Raw genomic sequence first — 24,578 nt, 5'->3', positions numbered from 1 at the left:
TGTCAAGACTGCAGCATGTTGGGATTTTAACAAAATTAATTCCCCAAACAGGAAAGAAACGTCCCTTTGAAGGCCCAAAGTTTGTTCTAAGTTTGGTCATAAATCAAGAACTATTGCGAGTCAAACGTACATTTCAGGCTCTGCTATTCAAATAATAATCTTTTGGGCTGGTCACCAGTATTATGAAGGAGAAGCAGGGATTTTACTTTTTCCACTCCGTTTGTCTTTAGTACACCTTTCCATTTATAAGGGTTGAAGAAGTGTGCAGTGATACCTTGGTTCTCGAACAGCTTAGTTGTTGAACAAATCGGCTCCCAAACGCCACAACTCGTGAGTGTTCGAGTTTGCAAACTTTTTTTGTAAGCCGAACATCCAACTTGGCTTCCATAGCTTCCGATTGAGTGTAGGAAGTTCCTGCAACCAATAAGTTTTTGAATGGTTCCAGGAATTGAACGGACTCCCGGAATGGATTAAGTTCGACAACCAAGGTACCACTGTACTTTTGTTCCACCTAATCCAATTTTCTAGAGCAGAGAAGGGGAATGCGTTGTGCTCCAGATCCTATTTGTGGCATTTGCCCTCCTAGGTGTGTGACATCATACTGAGTTCATAAGGAAAGGGTTAACTAATTGTAAAATGCCTAACCAATAGGAACCCAAGGGGAGGAGTTAGAGTTGTTAAGAAGTCAGTGGAGTTAGAGAAGACATGGAGAGGATAAGTCTGTGGGTTGGGCTAGTCTGATGTGAGAGAGTGAGAGAATCTGTTAAGAGGAGTCGGTCAAACAGTTGAAATAATCAGTCAGAAGGTATTAGGAAGGTATAGGCTGGTAAAGAAACTTAAGTTAAGAAACTGACAGGAATATTATCTGAGAAACCATAAACTTGTTAACGCTTATAAAATAAATGTGTTTATTTGGTTCAATTTTAATAACTGTCTGGACTCAGTAAGAGAGTAACGGGTTGGTGGCAGCGGGGAGTGGTACTATAATGTTGTGAGTCCCACAACCTTGACTGGCTCAGGGTTGTAGTGGTGGATGCTTTCAGATGAAGGGGATGCCAAGGGAGCAGCCCAAGAGGGAGGGTGGTCTGCCCACCCCTGTGCCTTTAGAGGCTGTGCAAGCTCGCTGTCCTGGCCCATGCATGGTGTGCAGAGATTCCTTAACAATGGGTGAAGGCGACATCTAGGAAGGGCAGGGGAAGCCAAAGGGGCTGACCTCTGTCCCATTGCCCAGACTGCAGCACCATCTTTTTTGGCAACAGATCCAACACTCTCAGAAAGGCACACATGTCTCCAGTTCCATTGGGAGAAATAGTCTTGCAAGGGAGTGTGAAACAACTTGCCTTTAAAAGCTGGTGAGAGGGGCATGACCATTTGTTGAGACATGTTTGCCTCCTCTTTTGGACCCTCGGTGCTGTTTTTAAATGCTTTAGCCGTGCCTTTGGCAACTTAGCCTTGAGTCAAGCTTTCTTTCTATCTTATTTGACTGTGAGAGCCTATGCTATAACATTTGAGCAGGGGGTTGTTTTCTAGAGAAACAAACCATGAACCTGGGTTTGTACATAATGCTAAGTTAGACCATGGTTGGTTTGTTGGCATGGACAGCAAAGCACATGAAAATATCTCACCACCAGGAAATGCATCAAGCTGCAATTGTGATATCTACCTGCATGTGGTTGCTGCTGAGAATTCCTGGTCCAGCCTTTGACGGCTCCTGACACCTTTACATTCTTCTTTCCCTGGGAATGATCAAGGACTGAACTGGCTAGTAGAAGAAAAACTGATAAGTTCTTGGCAAGTATGTGGTCAAATGTTTGGCAGTTCCAATAATTAAGATAGCATGCTTTACACTTTGTGCTGATCTTTGGCTTTTATATCTGGGTTTATGATGAACAACATAGTTTGCAATATCCATTCCCTATGTACATGTCACATATGTTATAAAAGAAGTAGATATTGCATAATGCATGTTCTGTAGGGGTTTCTCCTCCAGGTGTGAATGGTTGTGGCCAGATCATGATGTTCCTGAGGACTGCTCAGGAAATGCTCCTTAGGTACCCAGAGTAAAGCTGCAAATTTCTGTTCTCGCCAGTCTGTTCATACAGTACTTTTTAATGGTTAGTGATTCCAAATATAAAGAATGATTTACTCTTTACTCTTGTTCCATACCCAACGTAATGTAGTTGTTTCCCCCTTTGGTCTCTTGGCAATTTTCATGGTTTGGCTGTTTAAAAAATACATAGGAGCCCATAAATCTTCGTTTGCGAAAGTTGGGAGGTGTTTTTGTCCGTCCCCACCACCACCACCATGATTTATGACATGGGAACATAAATCTGTGTGAAACATACTTCAGTTGAGAGAACTCAACTCTTGTAGGAAATAGTGTGACAAAGCGGTGAAAAGGGATTATGATCAGACGATAAGAATGCTCTTCTTGTTAATGAATGTGGTGTGGGAAGGAAAATATAATGGCGTGCAGTGCAATTGTGATGAATGGTGGTGTTTCCTTAGCCCTAAAATGCCCCCCCAAAAGGGGGGGCAAAAAGAAAGAAAGAAGCTGCACCTTCAATAAGCTATTTTTGGTTGTTAATTGCGTTGGCGTTCTCTTTGACTTGTTCAAAAAGAGAGTGTTCCCTTTGTTCAGGGGGTGATGCTGGGGTTAGGGTTAGAGCAGGCACCCCCAACCTGTGGCCATCCAGATGTTTTGGCCTACAACTCCCATGATCCCTAGCTAACAGGACCAGTGGTCAGGGCTGCTGGGAATTGTAGTCCAAAACATCTAGAGGGACCAAAGGTTGGGAATGCCTGGGTTAGAGGGAGAAGGAATTGCTCTATGGGCTAGTCCCAGATGTTCCTAGCCAAGAAGAAACACTTGCCCAAGAGGCTTCTGTTGAGTCAGTGCTTCTTCAACCTGAGGATGTTGTGTTTCCCTCTACAGTTCCCCCCATTCTGTGATTGCTGAAACACACTTGGAACGTTTGTGATTGTCAGCAACTGCAGAACTAGCAGCCATGAAATTTATTGCTGCATCTCTTATTTAAGGCTCTGTCTGATGATGACTGCTGCTGCTGAAACAACATCTGAGCTTGGCTCTTATGGAGCCTCCAGCTTGGACGGAGCTGTCCACGGTACTCCGTCTGCTGAGGCCGTTGCTTAAAACTATCCACCGCTTTGAGTTATTTTTTCAACCAAGCAGTGTATTAATTTTATGCAAGGAATGAAGGTTTATGAAGCCAGGGCTCAGTCCTCCACATTCTCAATTTCCCCTGCTCACACCACTTGCCCGATTTTTGTGTGCAGGTCCTGGGGAAACTGGCTTAATGTTACTTAACAGACCAGGAAGTCAAGTGATCCTGGCTTTTTTCCTGGGTTGTTAACCGGCATTAAAGTAGAGTTCCCTGGTTTGGATGCAGCACAAACTCCGGCTTAATACAAGTCAGGATTGTACAGCAGGAAGAGGAGCAAGTGGATGACTGCTGGGGCCCTGGTGTTCATTCGCAGTTTCATAAACCATATATAATGACATCTCAAAACCATTTTTTTAAACTGGGTCAGGGACTCAAGCAATGGATACAGACCATGATTTTTCAGAGAGTCGTTTTTGCAATGAGAGACGAAAAGGTGACACCACACATTTCTTTAGAAATACATATACCAGCATATGCGCACATACACCACGAAACCGTTTGATGAAAGACTGTAGTGGGGTGGTAGATGGAGAGTTGTATATACCAACGGTCAGTGATGGCTCTAATGTATTCACCTCTGAAAAGAGCTAATAATCTGTCTCCAGTCATAACGAGAGATCATGATTTCATATGGAGGCTACAAGCCCTTTAGGGGAAAGAATGTTAATGTATCAAAGAAGAAAACCATTAAGTCCTAGAAGCTCAAAAACAAGCAGCATAGCAACAAGGCGGATGCTACTTAGTTTGTTAACCTAGTTTTCAGAGAGGTGTTGGGTAATATATCTGTAGGTTGTTTTGATTTGTGGAGCTAGGATTTCAATCAGCACACCTTCCGCATGAGAGCCCACAGAGGAATCAGAGTTTTGTTTTCCTTTGTACAGTATTCTGTACAGTTCCGGTCGCCAGATCTTTATCTATATAGTAGAGCTGGAAAAGTTTCAAGAAAAGGCAACCAAAATGATAATAATGTTGATCAGGGGGCTGGAATAAGACCCCTTGGGCTTCTTGGTTGTTTGTTTCCATTTTTTAAGGTGGGGACATGTTCAAACGATGAGTGGTGTGGATAAAGTGAATAGAGAGAAGAATCTCCGCCCCCTCACCTTGTTCCTGGAGGTTCAGTCTGGGATGACTCCCCTCAGCGTTCAAGGGAAAACACAAATCTCGGACTCAGATCTCCACCACTCTGCCACCCCCAGCCATCCAGCCCCAAGGTAGTGAGTGATGAAGCTGAAAGCATCCAGATACCGTACCATATCAGCATTGCTGAAGTAGTGCAATTTTCCCTTCATTTTCAAGTCAATATGGGAAGCCCTTAACACCAAACAACCCTTAAAAGTAAAAGATTGCTGTTGTTATTTGAACATATTGTGTTGCATCCATTTAAGTTCTAATCTGAGTGGACCCACTGAATTGGACCAACAGGTGGTGCTGTGGGTTAAACCACAGAGCCTAGGACTCACCGATCAGAAGGTCGGTGGTTCGAATCCCCGTGACGGGGTGAGCTCCCGTTGCTCAGTCCCTGCTCCTGCCAACCTAGCAGTTCAAAAGCACGTCAAAGTGCAAGTAGATAAATAGGTACCGCTCCAGAGGGAAGGTAAACAGTGTTTCCGTGCGGTACTCTGGTTCGCCAGAAACGGCTTAGTCATGCTGGCCACATGACCCGGAAGCTGTACGCCGGCTCCCTTGGCCAATAAAGCAAGATGAGCGCCGCAACCCCAGAGTCGGCCACGACTGGACCTAATCGTCAGGAGTCCCTTTACCTTTTTAATTCATGTCCATTAACTTCAGTAGGTCTACTCTGACCATGCCCAGCATTTGTCTATGGCCATACTACCCTGAACATGCCCAGTCTAGTATGAATATGGCTAGCATTTGATGCAACTTAGCTGTAATAAAACCACATAGCTGCCTGTATTTTTGGTCTCTCCTTGGGGTCATCAGGCTGTCACAGTGAGAAGAGACCACTACACCCTTTCGTTTTGATCCACTGGGGCTCTTCTTATTACTCATTGCCCCTCACAACCACCAGCCTTTCTTCCAAGGACACCTTAACCCCCAGATGCAGCACCTCTATTGGAAGATCTTCAGAGCCTAGGGAAATGGAACCATCAAACATTTGACTCAAGGAAGCGTGGACTCAATAAAAGCCTGCTCCATGCTAATTAAAAGCGAAATTGATGAACGCTTGGCAGATGGATCAGGTTAATGTGAAAACAGGAAATGGGTATTGGATGCAGTTCACACAACTCTCAGAATAGAAGTAATCTTCTGGGAACAAACGCGACAGAAAGAGATTCTTCAGAGATGATAAAATGAGACTATTGTGAAAGAAAGCTTCCATGTAAAGGCGTAATACCATCATCATAAGAATCACTGTAAAAGTTGTTCTGTTAGTCATCACCAGGGATAAATACCGGTAGGAGAATGAGGGGCGGCCAAAGGGGAGTGGGGAGTGGGGAGGGGGGGAAAATGTGTGCAAATGGCAAAATGACTTCCCTGTTTTGTTCCCAAGTTTTGAAGAGTCTTTGTCAGTCTAGGAGAGAGTTCTATTTGAAAAGCACAGCAGGTGAATGAATGGGTTAGTTGGTTCCCCTCAGGTGCGAGTCCTCCATTCACAAATACATATTAACTGTCTTAGGAGCATAGGAAACTGCTTTGAGAACATGAGAGCATAAGAATAGCTCAGGGGGGATCAGGCCAGTGGGTCATGTAGTCCAGCATTGTGTTCTCACAGTGGCCAACCAAAGACCGGTGAGCACAACAGCACTCTTCCCCAATGTGATGTCCAGCAACTGGTGTGCTCAGAAGCAGGCTACCTCTGACAATGTTCTGGTGCTTCAGTCCAGCACATCAGCCAGATGCCTTATACTGACTGACAGTGTCTCTCCAGGACTTGATGCAGGTATCTTTTATTAGCCCTACCTGGTGATGGGACCTGAGACCTTCTGCACGCAAAGCAGGTGTCCTGTTATTGAACCACAGCCATCATCAGGCAGCAACTATATGTGTGCATAGAGATATCTTTATTTATAGGCATTTATAGCTTGTTTTATAAGAAACTGAAATGGATAGATTTTTCCATCCCCACTTTAGTTCTCACACTTTATTTGCTGCATATATACAGTGGTGCCCCGCAAGACGAATGCCTCGCAAGACGGAAAACTCGCTAGACGAAAGAGTTTTCCGTTTTGGAGGTGCTTCGCAAAACGAATTTCCTATGGGCTTGCTTCGCAAGACGACAATGTCTTGCGAGCTCCTGCTGGTTTTTTTTCCTCCCCCCCCCTTTTTCTAAGCCGCTAAGCTGCTTATCAGCTGATCCGATAAGCTGATAAGCCGCTAAAAGCCGCTAATAGCGCTAATCCGCTAATCCGTCAATGGGCTTGCTTCACAAGACGAAAAAAACCGCTAGACGAAGAGAATCACAGAACGGATTCTTTTCGTCTTGCGAGGCACCACTGTATATATATATGGGATCCCAAGAATCATCTAGTCCAACCCCCTACAATGCAGGAATCACAGCAAAAGAACTCTTGACAAAAGGCCAGTTTGTTAGCTGCCGTTCTGAGATCCACTCTGCTTTGTACAAAGCCCAGATCTTGGGGACTTGACAAAGAAGGATGGCATGCACTTCTACTCAGAAACTTTGCCAAAGAGAAAGCCTCCTTCGTGCTTTTTAGGCAAGGAAAGTTAATTAAGAGTCTTTGCAAGCCTTTAATGCTGTAGCACTTCCAACAGAATTGCTGCATCCCCAGCTGCAGGTTTTATTTCTATTTTTTAGCAACTGGAGCATAAAGCTTCAACCCATAAGACTTCCTTTTTGTCTGCCCTCCGGGTTAATGGGTTGTTACTGTTGTTGTTCTGTGGGTGTTGTTGTTTTGTTGGCACAGTAATAGTGTATTAGTGGTGGACAGGCCATCCAGACATAATTCCGCCTTATTAGTTATTGGTTAGAGCCTATATTAGAGTATACGTTAGAGTTCATTTTGATTCATTCAAATCTGTACAGTGTCAGTGTCACACTCCAGAGACTGCTGAGTTTTTCTTAGGAAACCAGGTGTCCTTTTGATAGCTAACACATACACACCCTATTCCAAATGCACAATAATGTACAAGCTGAACTGGATTATAAAGAAGCTGGACACCCTTCCTTGGTCCATATTCTGGTGCTCCATCTTTATGTAGTGTACATGTTACATATTCTCTCCTAAGCGCCTGTATGGGAAGCCCTTTTACTTTGACACTTTTGCATCCTGTAGGAAGGCTGAGATAAGCAGCTTCAGGAAGATGCAGTGATTTGGCACAGGCCAATGTTGTTTCTTATGCCCGGTGGGAGAACACTAGATAACTGCATCCAGTCTCCTAGCCAAGGATGGAGAACCTCAGGTCGGGGGGCCAAATTTGGCCCTCCAAGCTTCTCTTGTCTGACCCTCAGACTCCCCTCCTGACTACACACCCTCTCACCAAGTCACATCCCTTACCAGTTGTGCTTTGCACCTTCCTTGAGTTATTTTGCCTGTTTGCAAAAAGTCCCTGGACTTTGGTAACGCCTCTTGCTTACCTGAATGGGGGGGGGTGTCTCTGTATAAAGGTAAAAATGTGCATTCATTGCTCCACCTGGCATAGGCATGTGTCCCCTAGAACAGCCTTTCTCAACCTGTGGGTCCCCAGATGTTGTTGAACTACAACTCCCATCACCCCTAGCTAGCAAGGCCAGAGCTCGGGGATGATGGGAATTGTAGTCCAACAACATCTGGGGACCCAGAGGTTGAGAACCGCTGCCCTAGAAGATGGCTCGGAAGGCCATTGAGCAGAAAAAAAGTTAATTCACCCTTGCTTAGACAGATGTTCTCCAGAAGTCGCACTCGATGGTCCTCGTCTATTCCAATAACTCTACTCCTTGGAACTGCCTGGCAGTTCTCTCACTTTTGAGTGGGAGGCACCAGTTGCAGCACAGCTGACATTCCCTCCCACCTGCTCTCCCAAGTGTTCCGTTTCACCTGCATTGGAGTTACCTAAATATTATCGGCTGCTGAAGTTAGCTTTCCAAGAAGTGAGTGGGTTAGATCAAGCAGGTCTATACGAGCTCATGTGTTGCCATCCCAGATATGTAAAGTGTTGGCTAACAGTTAAACCAGCAATTAAAAGAACAGCTTCAATTCGGGAGATCAGGGGAATGCATGTCTAAACAGGCATGTCTTCAAGAGCTGGCAGAATGCCCATAGGGCGCCCCATATTTCAGAGGGGAGAGCATGCCACAGCCCTATTGCTACCCAGTGAAAAAGCCTCCCTCCTTCATCAAGTATGAATTTATATTTCAGAAGGTCAGAATCATGAGCACTTGAACTTTTATTTTCACATCCACCCAACCAATCTGAACATATGAAATATACAAATCTGTTGTTTTGTTTCATGCATGTAGTTTGTTCTTCTGGGCTCCCCCATCAAAGCAGTTGAGAGTGGATGCTTCCATGTATCAGGTGCATCTCTAGAAAAGCAAGGTCTGCTCATTATTCCAGATTAATCGATCCAGATTTTCCTTTTGGAGGTGATTTTGCTGAACATATTCAATAGAGGCTGTGCGGAGCACTGAGCAAAGAGATGATATGTTGACAGTTTTAGTACTGAAACTATCTATTATTGTTGAATGTATGACAGAACAGGAGCAATTTTTGTGATGGAATAATAGCAGAGCGGTACCTTTGGAGAACATGAATTGGGTGCTGAATGCGTGTGCGCACTTATTAAGTGTTGTTTCAAAGAATATATATCAGAGCATCAATGCTCAAGAGTCCTGTTTTCCATTCCTGGTTGAAAATAGAGCATCTCTTTGAAGCCACATTTATTCAGCTTTATATTAGCTGTGGGGTGGATAGTACCTTTGGTAGGGAACACATTGTTCTCCTTCTGGGGTTGTTTGTCCACCTTCAGTTCCCACCCTGCGCTCAGCAATCTCTTATGGCTTCTAGAAACTGTTAGCATGTGGCAGCAGCCACACACCAGGAAACAGGTTTGAATGGCCAGCTAAACCAGGTGAGGGTAGCTGATAGGTCCCAAACCTTCCATGAGGACTTCCTCTGCATGCGAAGACAGGTTTGGGTGGATGGAGCGGACAAGACCAACAGTGGGGTGGGTAAATAAATAAATAAGATAAATTCCTAGGAGTTTATCTCAGTGAAGACCTTACTTGGAAAATCAATACAACCCAGGTACTTAAGAAAGCCCAACAGAGACTCCATCTCTTCAGAGTACTGCGAAAGAATGATGTCAATCAACATTTGATGATCTCCTTCTACCACAATAGAAAGTGTCCTTTCATACTGCATCATGGTGTGGTACGCTGGTTTGACATCAACTGATAGGAAGTGCCTACAGAGGGTGATGAATACAGCACAAGATATTATGGGCTGTCCCGTGAATCCACTGGATGACATTGCAGAAGAACGTTGCCTCAGGAGAGTGAGGAAAATTTTAAGGGATGATTCACACCCTGGCCGGCACTTTCCTGATCTCCTGCCCTCGGGCAGAAGATATAGAAGCATGATTAGTCGCAGCAACAGGGTAAAGAACAGCTTCTATCTGTGGGCTGTTAGGCTGCTGAATGAAAAGATAACAACAGGGCAACTGACTTTTGGGTTTGGTGGGTGTGCGTCCGTTAACCAGGGGAACTAAGACTAAGAGAGCTGAGTGGTGCTCCTGTAATCTCACTGCATACAAGTTGTACAGGTGACAATAAAGTATTTCATCATTTCATCATCAGTGGATCCATCAGTCAAGAAGGCGGTTTTTGCACTTCTGTAGAGGGAAGTCAGGGGCAGGTGGGGCTCATCAACCTGGGAAGGTATCCAATCTAGGAAAACTCTGATCTGAAACCTCCACTGCCTCTCAGGATATATCTTCAGGAGAAGTAAAGGCTAAGGAGTAAAACCTACAAAAATCCGAACTAGAGTCCCTAAGACAGTTTGAGAGCATCTTGTGTGCCACCTTCCAGCAATTCCTGTAGCCAAGCTAGTGCCAAACTTATTGCTCTGCTTTTCTTTGGACCGCAGTAAAGGGACCCCTTACGGTTGGGTCCAGTCGCGGATGACTCTGGGGTTGCGGTGCTCATCTCGCTTTACTGGCCAAGGGAGCTGGAGTACAGCTTCTGGGTCATGTGGCCAGCATGACTAAGCCGCTTCTGGAGAACCAGAGCAGCGCATTGAAACGCCACAGTAGCGAGGCTGAAATCGTCTAGGTAGCCCTGCCCAAAAAACTTTAAGAGCCTTTTCCACTCAATGCATAGAAAACACCGAGCCAAATGAACCAGTCTCTTCCTGTGTCCTCCCAGCTCTCATGTGTGGCCTTCACCTCATTCACAACTGCCACTTTGTGGGTAACTCTGGCAATTGCTCAACAAATACCAATTCCCTCAGCATGCCAGTAACCAAATCCTTTGTGTTGCGATAGATGTTTACAGATGGCTTGCCACAGACAGAGTTATCTTTTCTGTGCGTCACAAAAGCTCTATTGTTGACATTCTGTGACATCACAGCTACTCATCCAATGGCTGCAGAGGGAGTGTTGTCAAGTGGCAAGCAGGAAAAAGCCACGTTTTGAAGTTATCCCCCCCCCCCAGCTTTTACACAGTGATTTAGTTCACCCAACAGAAGGTACAGAAATGTGAATGGATCTAGTTTTGGTCAAATGAGAGAAACCTAGGGTGATGGATGCTGCTTGCTGCGTGTTAGCCCTATAGCAAGAGTTGGCCCTTGTGCTCTGGTGCCTAAATTTAATTTCACAGAGGAACAGCTACCCAAAAGCACCCTCACCCAAGACTCAGGGGCAGCAACGTGACAAAATGCAGGGATGTTCAAGGGAAAGAGAGAAGGGCGGGTGGGGAAAAACTAGGCCACAGGTTTCTTTTCAAGGAAAAATTCATTCCCTCAGGTTCACTGAGCTAATTTCACTTTGCCTGTGTTAGCTGAATTTCCCTCAGCCTGCAGAGAGCTTTTGTGATGAAGGCTAAGCACAGTTGTGGAGTAGCTGAATCGGAAGACCAAACGTGTGTGAAGCTGAGGCAGACCAGGAATATTTGTGTGCTTGTGTGTTCCGTTTCTATCCCGCCTTTCCTCCAAGGAGCTCAAGGTGGTGTAAATAGTTCTGCTTGCCATTTTATCCTCACAACAACCCTGGGAGGCAGGTTAGGCTGAGAGGCAGGGACTGGCTCAAGGCCACCCAGTGAGCTAGATGGCCGAGTGGGGATTTGAACCCTGGTCTCCAGGTCTGACACTCAAGCCACTGCAGCACACTGGCTCATGTAGACTTATAGACCAATCTAGATCCCCTCCTGCCTTACAAATGTAACTCGCCTGCAGGGGAAGCCTGTTGTCTTCCGTTCAAGCCTCTCGGTGCGAAAGGCGATGTTGATGGGCGATGCAATGTATTTTGCAGGTCCTTCTTTATAATCTCCCGTCCAACCTGTCAAAATAAAAGCATTCTTTTTAGAGCTGTCGCTGCTGTTGAGCGGCGACCTCTGCTCTGGGTCTCATCGCAATAGCTCCTGTGCCAAGGGCTTTTGTGATTTGGTGCTGCAGTGGCAGCTTGTGGAGTGAAGAGGTTTGCAGCTCACTTGTCCTGGTGATAAAAAGGGGACTAACTGCAGAGAAACTTGGTCTTCATTCTCGGTTACTTAGCAGGGGGTTAGGCGAACCGTCTCCTCCGGTTGCAACTTTTTGCAGGCCATCTGTTCCTGGTTATTGCCACAGGGAATCCATGCCCACACAATTTTGCTCAAGGCCACTGGTGGGGGGGGGGGAGACATCTTTTTCAGGCAGGCAAAGTAGCTTTGGGGTCATTCTCCGCTCTCCTTGGTCCAGCTCAAATAGCCACCTGATGGGGAAAGACCATAGCTCAGTGCTGGTGGGTGTGCTTTGGGTGCAGAAGGTCTCTGGTTCCTTCATCAGCATCTCTAGGTGGGGTTGGGACTATTTTCCATTTGAAGGTAAGGAAAGTGTGCAATTCGTGGCTTCCCATGGACACCTGATTGGCCCACTGTGAGACCCGGATGCTATAGTGGTTTGGTCCAGCATGACTCTTCTTATGTTAACCATAGCTTCCTACATGCCTTTGTGCTATAGAAGGATGCTTACATAGCAGATTTGCTCAAGGTGACCTCATCCAGTGAGCCAAGGCAGAAAACAAAGAAATTAAAAAATAAAACAAACGAGCCCAGGGCCTCTGCCGATCCAGCCTGAGAGGAAAATTCCTCCATGCCTGCAACTAAAGATGTTCTGTCAGACTCTGAGCATGCACAAAACCCATCTGCCTAACCGTGAATTCCCAATGGAAACCAACATCCTGTCTTAAGCCTTTAGATTTTGTGCATTCAGGATGCATCAGTGTTGATATGTAGGGCGAGGAGTTCTTTTTAACCTAGTTAAATTTCTGACCAAAAAAAAAAAAGATAGAATCAATGGCAACATTTGGAATTCAGTGCCTCATCTCAAGTCTTTCCCTTTGCCGCAGTTAAATATTAAGATTTTCGTGACACTCCGGGTGACCTTTGGAGTGTGGAATCTGCAGACACAGTTATTTGCTTTGCCTTCTGTGCAATCTTAAATTACCAGGGCTCCCAGGGCAGAGTGCTCCCCGCTTCCTGCCCCTCACCTGGTCCCCTTCCAGGTGCTAAGCCCAAAGCAAAGCATTGCCGCTTGCGAGAGGGGCCTGGACCCATGAAACACTGACGTCAAGCATTTTCCTTCGGCTGAGGAGGCAGATAATCCCACTTGCTGGTCGCAGGGTCCTGCAGCCTGTCAGGTTCGACCATCCAGCCCTAAAAACAATGACCCTCTTTCTGTAACTGTCATTATGGGAAAGCAAGATCTTGCAGCTGGGAGCTGTAAATGGGAAAAGTTGCACCATAGACTCTCAAGACTGTTCGTCAACCTGCTTGTGTTGCTGTTCTAATACAGGGTTCGTATCAGATTAGCTCTGCTGTTTATTATGAAATGCTTTATTTTCTAGCAGAGAATCCTTTTAGCGATTCATGGAGATCCTGCCATTCAGCTGATCCTGTAATCTGAGAGTGGGCACATTCTCGTCAGGAGAAAGCACAGCATGATGGTCTAGAGCAGGGCCAAAGAGGGGTGTGTTGCTCCAGAAAAAGTTGCAGTACTCATAGAATTCCAGGGGCCAGATAGATCGATTTGGAGGACCACATTCGGCCCTCAGGCCTGTAGTTCCCTGCCATTGTTGTAAACATACTGATTGTGTTTCTTTGCTATGCAAGAGTGTGGGAAGTACTCAGAGGGAAGAGAAGCATAAGATACCGGTCCCACATCAAAATGGAGTGGCTGTCTGACCCAGTTCCTGTCAAATATGGAGGATGGGGATGGGAATGGAGATGTTAGAATTCCTGCTCCATTATTGCAGTCATGAGATTGTTGTCTTTCACATGACGGTGTATGTTTTGACTCCACAAAGTGGGAAGTGACAGAGACAGGATGTTTGTGTTACTGTGTTCTGTGAAGTGGGACTATTGTCCTTTGTTCTTTCTCTCTTTGCTGTCTGATGCTAGAGAGAGAGGGAGCCATGTTGCAGTGCTCCGTGTGTGTTTATATGTAAATAAAGTAGATTAGCCAAAATGCTGAGTTGCTGAGGTCTGTTACGCAAGCTGCAAAGACTCTGCGGATCCCTAAGTGTGCCGTCTGTTGGCATCGGTCGCTGTGATGTTCGGGCTGAAGAAAGCTTTTGAAGCTCCCGAACAATCGGCCAGGAGGGAGAGAACATGCCAGTCAGGCATGTGTCTCTGCCAGGGTCCTACTCGAGTGTAGGATAAGCTCCTGACAGGAGATAGGCAAAAGTAAGGTAAAGGCAGTCTATCAAAGCTCATATGCCACAGACCCCATTATTGCTCATAGTAATGAGCATTCCTACCCGGAAAGTTTTTGCAGGGGACAGGCAGATGGTGGGAGCTGCCATTCAGTACCATATTGAAGAGCTGTCCAATAGTGAAACAGAATATTCCATGGAAGTTGGTGGACTTTCCTGCATTGGAAGTTTTCAAGCAGAGGTTGGACGGCCATTTGTCATTTATGATCTAGTTGAGATTTCTGCATCGCAGGGGGTTGGACTAGATGACCCTCGGGGTCCCCTCGAACTCCACAATTCTATGATTCTCTGGCCTATTTCACTTAAGAGGCTTCCTTGTTGGGAGGTCTAACTCAACACAAGTTTGATTCAGGAACAACCAAGAGGAAAAGTGGCTGCAGAAGTTGTCCCTCGTGGGCTTTTCTTCATTTTTAATTATTTACTTACTCCTGATACATGTTTATAAGCGGTTTTGTGTTGAGCTAGACAGAACAGAGGTGTGAACTGGTACAGTTCCCAGTGTTGTCACTTCCATTCACGGCTGGGGGGGGGGGTGTGAGTGCGAGAGAGGAAAGACTTGCGGACAAGAGTTGGTTGGGTATATTAGGATGGGCCAGCAATGTTTAGACCAGGGTCAACAGAAAGACTCGTTCAGCACATCTGGCTGGCTGATTGCAACATCTGTTCGTACCACCAGAAACACGATGTCCTTCAGTTACCCATGTATATATCATAGCACATGGTTGTGCAACGAGGGAGCGAATTCCAGAGCTAGGGGGTCCCGCCAATCGCTTCCACCCCTTCTCCTTCTCTCTTTCCTTTCCGCTGGAACAGAATGTTGAGTTCACATAAGGTGCACTTGCAAACACCGCAAGTAGACGGTTGCAAGCAAGAAACAGTGCAGGTGCAAGTAATTTGTTCATCTCTGAGCAGCAAGGTTTATTTTCCCATTGATTTTCGTGGCCGTAGAAACCTTCATGCTTTTTTGTACAGCGTCCTTTCCGCCAGTTCGTAGTTCATGAACATCCTGCAAAGGTCACTTGGTCCAGCGTTGGCTTTTCTTCAGTGACCAAGCAAATGCTCCTGGAATTATGAACAGTCTTATTTCGTCCTGTTTCAGTTTCCCTAGTGTTCAATCATAGCTCCTGTCTCTCCCATCAATAATAACAACAACAACACAACAAATTTTATTAATGATAAAAAATATTATTTTAAAATTATTATTATTATTAAAATAAATTGTTTTATTAATAATGAAATCATCCTATACCTATAGATCTCAGGGTGCTTCACAACATAAAATCACAATATTAAATAACTAAACAAAATACATACCGTATTTTTCACTCCATAAGACACACCTGACCATAAGACGCACCTAGTTTTTAGAGGAGGAAAACAAGAAAAAAAATATTCTGAACGAAACAGTGGATGTATGATTTTATGTGGTTCATGCTGTGGCCACAGACATGTGATTTGATGATGAGTTTGGGGTAGCCCAATGCAAAAATCCTGAGAATCCATGTGGATCCGTGCTTTGTAACCACGTTTTTGCACCATTGCGGCCCCACGAAACAGTGGGTGCGTGTGTGTTTTTTGTGCAGGCTGTAGCCATGGGCATGCTATGTGATCTGATGGTGAATTTGGGGTGACCCAATGCAAAAATCCTGAGGATCCATGTGGATCCATGCTTTGTAACCACGTTTTTGCACCATTGCAGCCCCACGAAAGAGTAATAAAAACAAAAAGACACTCCAGGAATCCCTCCTTCCGCAGCACATTTTAAAAGGGCATCAGATGTGAATCTTAAAAGACTAACAGATTTACAAACCTGTGCTCTCACTCTCAAGTAACTGATGGTTAATTTTCAGAAAGAGTGAACTGGAAATGAGTTTTTAATTTTTTTAAAAAAAACTTTTAAAAATATCTCCCCCCCACTTTCTGTGCAGCAAACAACTTAGCAATGAAAGAGAGATTTTACTGGCACTTGTGATATTGTGTTCAAGTGCTCCATCTGGTGGTTCCCATTGTGAAAGGCATTGCAAAGGCATTTATTCTGCCTTTTCCATTGACCCGTTGTTCTTAATTATCCTTCTAAACCATGTGTCAAAAACACCAGCCATCACTTAGCAGCTTCATTAGCCAATTTGGGCATTTTAACATTTACTCTGTGAGAGAGATGAGTCAAAGTTTTCTCAAACCTTTACTAAATAAAGTCGTTCATTCTTGCTTTTGTTTCTCTGCAGAGAAAAGCCTCCCAACGCTCTTCTTTTTCTTATTCTTCATGCAAAACAAAGGGCTTGTTTATCTGATTTCAAAGCTTGCATTTGTTTTGGGATATTTTGTATTATTATTATTATTATTATTATTATTATTATTATTATTATTATTATTTTGCTTGTGTTATTCAGCGATGCCAGGCCATCTTAGACGCCTGAAGAGAGAAAATGAGACTCTTGAAAATTCTCTCTCTTCAATAAATAACGAAAAGTGATTATAATCGTGTTTCTTTAGTGCCCCTATTAATATTGCCGCTTGTAAATAGTGCCGCTTGGGTTAAGTTGGCTGGGGCCCACTGCAAAATCTAAGACATTTTTTAAGCCTGAAGTTGGAATTAAACATTATGGTTAGGTAGGGAAGGAAAACTTCATTTATTTTGTTCTCCGTCTTTCATAAGGGGCTGGTCCCAGCTCAGCAGAAGGTCCCACGCAAGGGTAGCACATCTCATTTTGCAGCTTGAGGCAAAACAGAAAGTAAGGTAAAGGTAAAGGGACCCCTGACCATTAGGTCCAGTCATGGCCAACTCTGGGGTTGTGGCGCTCATCTCGCTTTATTGGCCAAGGGAGACGGCCTACAGCTTCCGGGTCATGTGGCCAGCATGACTAAGCCGCTTCTGGCAAACAAGAGCAGCGCACAGAAACGCTGTTTACCTTCCCGCCGGACCGAGCAACAGGAGCTTACCCCGTTGCGGGGATTCAAACCACCAACCTTCTGATCAGCAAGCCCTAGGCTCTGTGGTTTAACCCACAGCGCCACCCACGTCCCGAAACAGAAAGTACCGCCCTGCTATTGCTGCACTGGCCATTGGCGCTGCTTCTCCACCAACCCGAGGCCGCTGTTTCACCCTCTCTCATGGGTGGGCCAGGCCTGGTCCCAGGCTCAATCATCTCCAGGTAGGGCTGGGATTAAGACCCATGTCTGAAACCCTCTAGAGTCAGTCAGTATAGATAACACTGAGAGAGAAGGACCAGTGGTTTCAGTCTGTAGAAGGCAGATCCTCGGGTTCTCAAGTTACCGTATTTTTTCGTGTATAAGACAAGGTTTTTTTACTCTAAAAAAGAATGTTCAAAATCAGGGGCCGTCTTATACACAGATAGTGCAGAATGGGGACGGGCGATTGGTTGCAGTCACAAGCAGGAGCTTGTCTTTTTCTTCTTTTGAGTTTTATTTATTTATTAACGTTCTTATGTTATATCAGTAAACATTATCATATTACATCACAAGGCTTATTATAATATAATTTTCAGCACATATAACAAGTTTATATACAAAGTTTATATACCTAAAGAAAAGAAACAAGGACAAAAAACTATTCCAAAATCCATATATGTACCAACACTTTGGACTTCCTGCCTATCCCGTTGTATATTCCTTCTTTACAAATGAATGTACTCTTATTATTGTATATTTCTTTACATTTTATCTAATACAGTGGTACCTCGGGTTACATACGCTTCAGGTTACAGACTCCCCTAACCCAGAAATAGTGCTTCAGGTTAAGAACTTTGCTTCAGGATAAGAACAGAAATCAGGCTCCGGCGGCGCGGCGGAAGCAGGAGGCCCCATTAGCTAAAGTGGTGCTTCAGGTTAAGAACAGTTTCAGGTTAAGAACGGACCTCCGGAACGAATTAAGTACTTAACCCAAGGTACCACTGTACATTCCTATATCAATATGTACCCTTGGTCTTATTTCTCTGTCTCTCTCCAATGGCAATTGAATGCTAGCATAGATAGTGAACCTTTACTGTATTTTTGAACATATATCTTATATCTATCCCACTTTTCCATAACTTTTTGTTTTGAATTGCCTCTCAGGCTATTTGTCAACTGCGCCATTTCAGCAAATTCTTGTAGCTTGTTATGCCAATCCATTATTGTCGGGACTTCTTCTTCCTTCCACCCCTTTGCCACCCAGGTCCGAGCTGCAGCCTTTGCATATAAAAATAGAGGAGCTTGTCAGTGGCGATAGGGTGGGTGATTGGTGGCTGTGGCAAGGGCTGCTGTGGATTGGCTGCTGCTGCGACAATTATTCATGTGCTTGTCAGCTGCTAGTGGCGAGCGGGCAGACGCTTTGTGGCTTCTGTGACATGTGCGATTGACAGCGTTTGTCAGTCTGGTCAGTGATTTTTGGCACACACCCCCCCAAAAAAAGCTCAACATCTCTGGGCCATCTCCCCCCATTTTCTTAAATTGGAGCCCCCCAAAACAGGGGTCGTCTTATACACGGGTGTGTGTTATGCACAGGAAAATATGGTAAATGGTGTTAGATGAATATTGTAGTGATGGGATCTCTGAAATGGAAATATAACATGTGAAAATTCTGCCCCAGGATAGAGCTTCTTATGTACCCAATTATGTACCCCAGCCAGTCAACATCTCTCATGTCCTTTCCATCACCCTGCCCCATGCTAGCAAATGTCTTTTGGGGTTTGTGTTAGTCAGCGAGGCAACTGTGTCTCGATCGGCAGTCCCCTCTTCCATCTCCTCTAGGCTAACATTTGCTAGGCAGCCCAATTCAAATTTAGAACAAGCATAAGTTGCCATTATTTCTCTCTTGTCTTTTTCTTTACCATCCCCGCTTGACCATTTCAAGTTATCAATTTATAACCATCTGAGTTTTTACAAATTGAACAGGCTATGAAGAAGGCCAAGGCCAGGTTCTCAAAGAGGGAATCATGCTAAATTCAATGCATGATTTAAAGCAGGCATCCCTAAACTCGGCACTCCAGACATTTTGGGACTACAATTCCCATCATCCCTGACCACTGGTCCTGTTAGCTAGGGATGATGGGAGCTGTAGTCCCAAAACATCTGGAGGGCCGAGTTTGGGGATGCCTGATTTAAAGCAATCTTGAGTCCCATTATGGATATATAATCCCTTCTGTCCTCTACATTGTAATAGAAGTGAAACAAGATTACACACACACACACACACACACACACACACAAACACACACACACACACGTGTGTGTGTGTGTGTGTGTGTGTGTGTGTGTGTGTGTGACTGATTCTTTTATCTTATGCACTGCCCCCTCCCTTCCCTCTCTGATGCTGAATATTAAGGGAGGTTGAATGGCAACTGCATTTCCGACTACACAGGAAATTCCTAACCCTTGACAATCTCTTCGTCTCATCTCAAAATGGGACAAGGCTTGAGATCGTCAGACTGGAAACGTTATGATTTGTTGCTGTTGTCCAAAAATAACCAGAACATAAAAATCCAATGTGGAGTCCAAATTATCCCAAAATCCACATTAAGGCCAAATCTTTATTTGGCCAACCAAAATGTAAAAAGAAAAGAAAGAAAGAAAAGAAAATCATTTGCAAGCTTTTGAGTTTCTTCAGAACTATTCATCTGACTAGATGATAAGCAACGCAAAATAAAAATAAAATTGGGGGGGCTATTCTCTGCATTGTAAGAGTCTTACTGTGCAATCATGTTGTACAGAGTCTTCCCAGAAGTACACCATGTTGAATTCAATGGGGCTTACTTCAAGCTAAATTGTGTTAGGCTTGCCCTGTTAAGATGGAGGGTGAGAGGAGGCAGCAGACATTCAGATGAGGCTGTGTTAGGTTCTGTGTAGATATTAGATCTCTTGGAAAGCAAAAAAAATAGGGAAATGATGTAGCATCTGCTTCACATGTAGAAGGTCCTGGGTTCATTCCTTGGCATCTACAAGTAGGGCAGGGAGAGACCCCTGACCATCAATGTAGACAATAAGCGAGATGGATCAATGGACCAGTGGCCTAACTCCATCTTTAAGCGTAACACAAAGGTTCCTTTGTAGATAGAGGGAAAGTAAATCATTGCATAGTCCTTTTATTAGCAAAGGTGGGTGGTGCTGTGGTGTAAAACACTGAGCCTTGGGCTTGCTGATCGGAAGGTTGGCGGTTTGAATCCCCGCGACGGGTGAGCTCCCGTTGCTTGGTCCCAGCTCCTGCCAACCTAGCAGTTAAAAAGCACGCCAAAGTGCAAGTAGATAAATAGGTACTGCTTCGGCAGGAAGGTAAACAGCGGTTTTTTTTGCACTGCTCTGGTATCGCCAGAAGCGGCTTAGTCATGCTGGCCACATGACCTGGAAGATGTACACTGGCTCCCCCAGCCAATAAAGCGAGATGAGTGTCGCAACCCCAGAGTCGGTCACAACTGGACCTAATGGTCAGGGGTCCCTTTACCTTTACAGATCAGTTGGAGGGAATGTTCTCTCTGAGAAGTAAGTCCCATCCCATCGTCACGTCCCTAGGAAGTGGAGGTGGGGAAATTTGTTCCAACAGTAAGGCGTGTTATTAGCGACACTTTTCCCGATCTTTGGAACACAGAATTTCAAAGAACCAAGGTTCTGATCACAGAATCCTGATGCGGACACGACTGTTAACCCTGGTTAGCGCTCTCTGTGGTTTGTTGCTTTGACCCTGGTTAAGTGTCAGGGACTAGGGGTCAGATTCCTCTTTTGTCAGGTAATGGAGTCCAGGACTCCAAACCTGAAGGAGAAGATCGTGCACTGCTAAGAGGTTCTTATGAGGTAAATACTATACCAATTTTTAAAAAGTAAACAAACACCGAAATAGTTTCCAAACGGTACAGCTGGGTCAGCTTGAGTTACAGAGATGGCACGCAAACTCTTCCTTGGGCAAAGCTACAGATCATCCTTATAAGGTCTCCAAAGTCAACAGCCTTTCTTTGCCTTTTGCAGAAGAGCCTCCATCCTTCTGCGAAACGTGTCAAACAAGTATATGGAGCATGTTTTTCATCCCTGCTTAATCTTGGGGATAGAAATCCCTAGGGAGACTTGTCTGCAAATTCTAAAATAACCTGTTATTTCCACCGAAGCTGCCGGCATGTGCTGCTCAAGGCTTTTTGGAAATTAAAAGAGTCGGGAAGCAGGGGGAGGAGAGAAAGGAGCTGTGTTTACTTTTAATTTTGTTTTAAGACACTTGGCCAGAGAGTTCATGATGTGACTTGGAAACTATATCGAATCATGATTTATGGTCGGGCTGTTATTTTATAAAGGGCAAAGACAAGCCAGGCACAGCTGCCTGCCTGTTCCTCGGTTTGCACCCTGCATGCCAATAACCTGCAGTCTATCTTAACCCTTTTCATTGTTTCTTTTCTCTGTGCGTGTGTTTGTGTGTGCACCCGCTTGTGTTCATGCATGCAGCCTGTGGCTTGCCAGAGAGCTTGATTGATAGGACATGTAGAATGACCAGGGTCTCCTTGTCTGCTTGGTGAACTTGTTTCATGTTGGGAAAAGGTTGCAAGCCCTCCAATCAAATGAATCGACCAATTTTGGCTAAAGCTGCTGTGGGTTCTGCCAAGGTGGGCTGAAGGAAAACAGCTTCCTGCAGCTCTACGGTAGCATCCTTTGGACATGCATAGAAAAGTAGAGTTGAAAGGGGGACCTTGAGGATCATTTAGTCCAACCCCCTGCAAATATGTGGCTGTCCCGTGCAGGGATTGAACCTGCAACCTTGGTGTTATCAGCACCACACTCTAATCAACTATTGGATTATACAGTGGTACCTCGGGTTACATACGCTTCAGGTTACAGACTCCACTAACCCAGAAATATTACTTCGGGTTAAGAACTTTGCTTCAGGATGAGAACAGAAATCGTGTGGCGGCGGCCGCACAGTAACAGCGGGAGGCCCCATTAGCTAAAGTGGTCTTCAAGTTAAGAACAGTTTCAGGTTAAGAACGGACCTCCGGAACGAATTAAGTACGTAACCAGAGGTACCACTGTACTGGCAAATCTGGGGCAAGCAACAATATATGACTGCATTCGCACTGCCAGATCCACACAACCTGCAGCTTAACTCACACAAGGATATGAAGCTGCCCCTGTACAAAGGACCAAGCTAGATGTCACGTCAGATGTGTCTTGACCCTGGAGAACACACCAAGGGGACAATCAGGATAAAGTAGAGCAGTGTGTGTACATGCATGGGGGACATTAAATTTGCTCCATCCATCCCCACCTCACCTGTAGCATTCAGCTGACTGCACAACTTGTGTCCTGCTCATCACCCAAAGAGCTTCCCATGCCCAACCCATATCAATGGTGGCTGATGGCAAGGATGGGGAACACTACTCTTTGATGGGCAGGAGTCAAGTTGCACATTTCGCAAAACATACAGGTAAACATAGCACCAGGAGAATTGACTCTTGTGCTGAGTATCTGCATGTATGAAAGCAATAAGGAGGGCTATCGTCTATTTTTTGGTACACTCCCTTCAGTTACTAAACATTTGGTAAGTCTGCACCAGGAAAATAAGTGTTTGTCATCTTTGTTCATCTGCGAAACACATACACACACACACACACACACACACACACACACTGCTTCTGTAAATCCTGTGAATTGTATTGGCAAGGTATACATTTCCTCTTTCAGTGGTATATGAGAGCGGCGAGATATGCAGTATTTATTTTAAGAATGTATGCAGTACATCCTTTCCCAAAAATGGATTTCAGGGCATTGTACGTGTTCTAGGGGTTCTAGGGGTTGCTTGTGTGTAAACCAACGCCACCCTTGGCTGGTTGCCTGAGTGAACCCTTTCTGTCTGGACAGCCACGCGCCCGTGACTGTCTCAATCGCTGGCAGGGTCCGTTAGTGGGCATTTCTTGAACTTCTTCCAGCAAAGAAGCTCTTTGACGCTTAGTCTCCGCCTAGCCTCCCTGCGCGGAAGCCTTCTGCGCAGGGAGGGTGTGGGCATCGGAGGACCCGAGCTCTCCCCACTGGTTCCCGGTGAAGAGTCTTGGAGCCACCTCGCCGATTCTCCCATCTGCCCCCCTTCTCCACTGGTGTTACGCTGATTTCCTTCCCCAGAAGATGTGCTGCTTCTCTCCCTCCCGGGACGCTCTCCGGAACCCCTCTGGAGCCTTCCCTCTCCCTCTGGCTCCGATGGCAGTTCCCTGACAGTACGTAACAAATTTTAAATCTCCAGCACAGTGTTGAATATGGCATAAATGAGGGCAAACATTGCAGTGCAGAGATCACCTTGGTTTGGGTTCTGATTTTGCCATTTCCTGACTTTCTTTTTTGCTGAAGCTTCACTCTTTCTCTACTTCCAGTCTTCGGGCACCAGTATTACAGTTGACATTGCAGTCATGGGAGAGGCACACGGACTCATTACAGACCTCCTGGCAGATCCTTCCTTACCACCAAACGTCTGCACCTCCCTTCGGGCGGTGAGCAACCTGCTCAACACACAGCTAACCTTCCAAGCCATCCACAAACCGAGGATCAACCCTTTGGCATCTTTCAATGAGAACTACACCTGTTCTGACTCAGAGGAATGCTCAGAGAAGGGAGAAAAGCTGACTATTCCTAAGGTGAGCGTCCTTCTTTCAGGTTGTGGGAAATGTTGGTTCTTCTTTTCCTCGGGTGTTAATTCTGTGACTGTAAGAAAATGCATTCTGTGTGAAATAGTTGCTTCAGGGTGCGGCATGCACAGTCCCCTCACCTTTTATACTCACGACAGCCCTGTGAGATATATTAGGCTGAAAGACAAGGGCTGGCCTAAAGTCACCCAATCACCTTGTTATTTGCGGCTGAGTCAGAATTTGAACCCAGGTTTCACTAATATAAGTCCAACACTCACATCACTACTCCACAAGGGCTCACAAGCAAGCCCAAGGCCACACCGAGTGCTGTTGACTATCAGTCAGTAGTGTAATGGGAAATTCAGACGTGCAGGGTCCCTTTGTAATAGTCACAGCTACTCAACCCCCTTCTAAGTTTATACAGTAATCTTGTAATTATACAAGCTACAAGAAGAAGCTAACAGGCTACTCATTTAAAAATAATTCTTTCCCTCTCCTCCCTACCCCATTCACAATGTTTTCTTTGCATACTTACTGCCAGTAACTTCTGGCGATCATGAACAAAATACTACCCAGTTGAAAAGTCTTCCTGTCTTATCCTTAGCGCTTCCGGAAAAGTCTGCCCCCAGGTCTTTTGCGACGAGTGTCGTCCACTTGGACAACAACCACATCTGCAACTGGTTTGCCCACTTTGGAGCCAGCTCCAGTGAGAAGAGACCGCAGTGCTAGCATCAAACTTCATGATACTTCATCATCCGGGTGAGGAAATAATTGTGTGGGGGGGTGGTTCTGTGACAAAAAGTCCTGTGATTCTCTGTAGCATCTGAGAACCTTAAGAGTGTTGACCTCTTCCTGGAAACAGTAGGTGTTTTGGATTGGATTATGACTTGTCTTTTGATAGTGTACTCACAAAGACTAAGACCACCGTTCTCGTAGATCTCCT

General features: G+C 45.2%; 1 protein-coding gene across 2 annotated transcripts in view; it reads left to right on the top strand.

Moving 5' to 3' along the window:
• The window catches only part of PDE3A (phosphodiesterase 3A), a 285,566-nt gene that overhangs the window by 218,287 nt on the left and 42,701 nt on the right, over positions 1-24,578 (top strand). For both annotated transcript variants that reach the window (XM_081209862.1, XM_081209861.1), the window contains 2 exons: positions 23,384-23,644; positions 24,240-24,394. In XM_081209862.1, the coding sequence (XP_081065988.1) occupies positions 23,384-23,644; positions 24,240-24,394 (416 nt within the window). The remainder of the gene's footprint in view (positions 1-23,383; positions 23,645-24,239; positions 24,395-24,578) is intronic.

This window comes from Podarcis bocagei (assembly GCF_964188305.1).
Source record: "Podarcis bocagei genome assembly, chromosome: 10".
Taxonomy (NCBI): Eukaryota; Metazoa; Chordata; class Lepidosauria; order Squamata; family Lacertidae; genus Podarcis; species Podarcis bocagei.
This window is presented reverse-complemented; position numbering and strand designations above follow the sequence as displayed.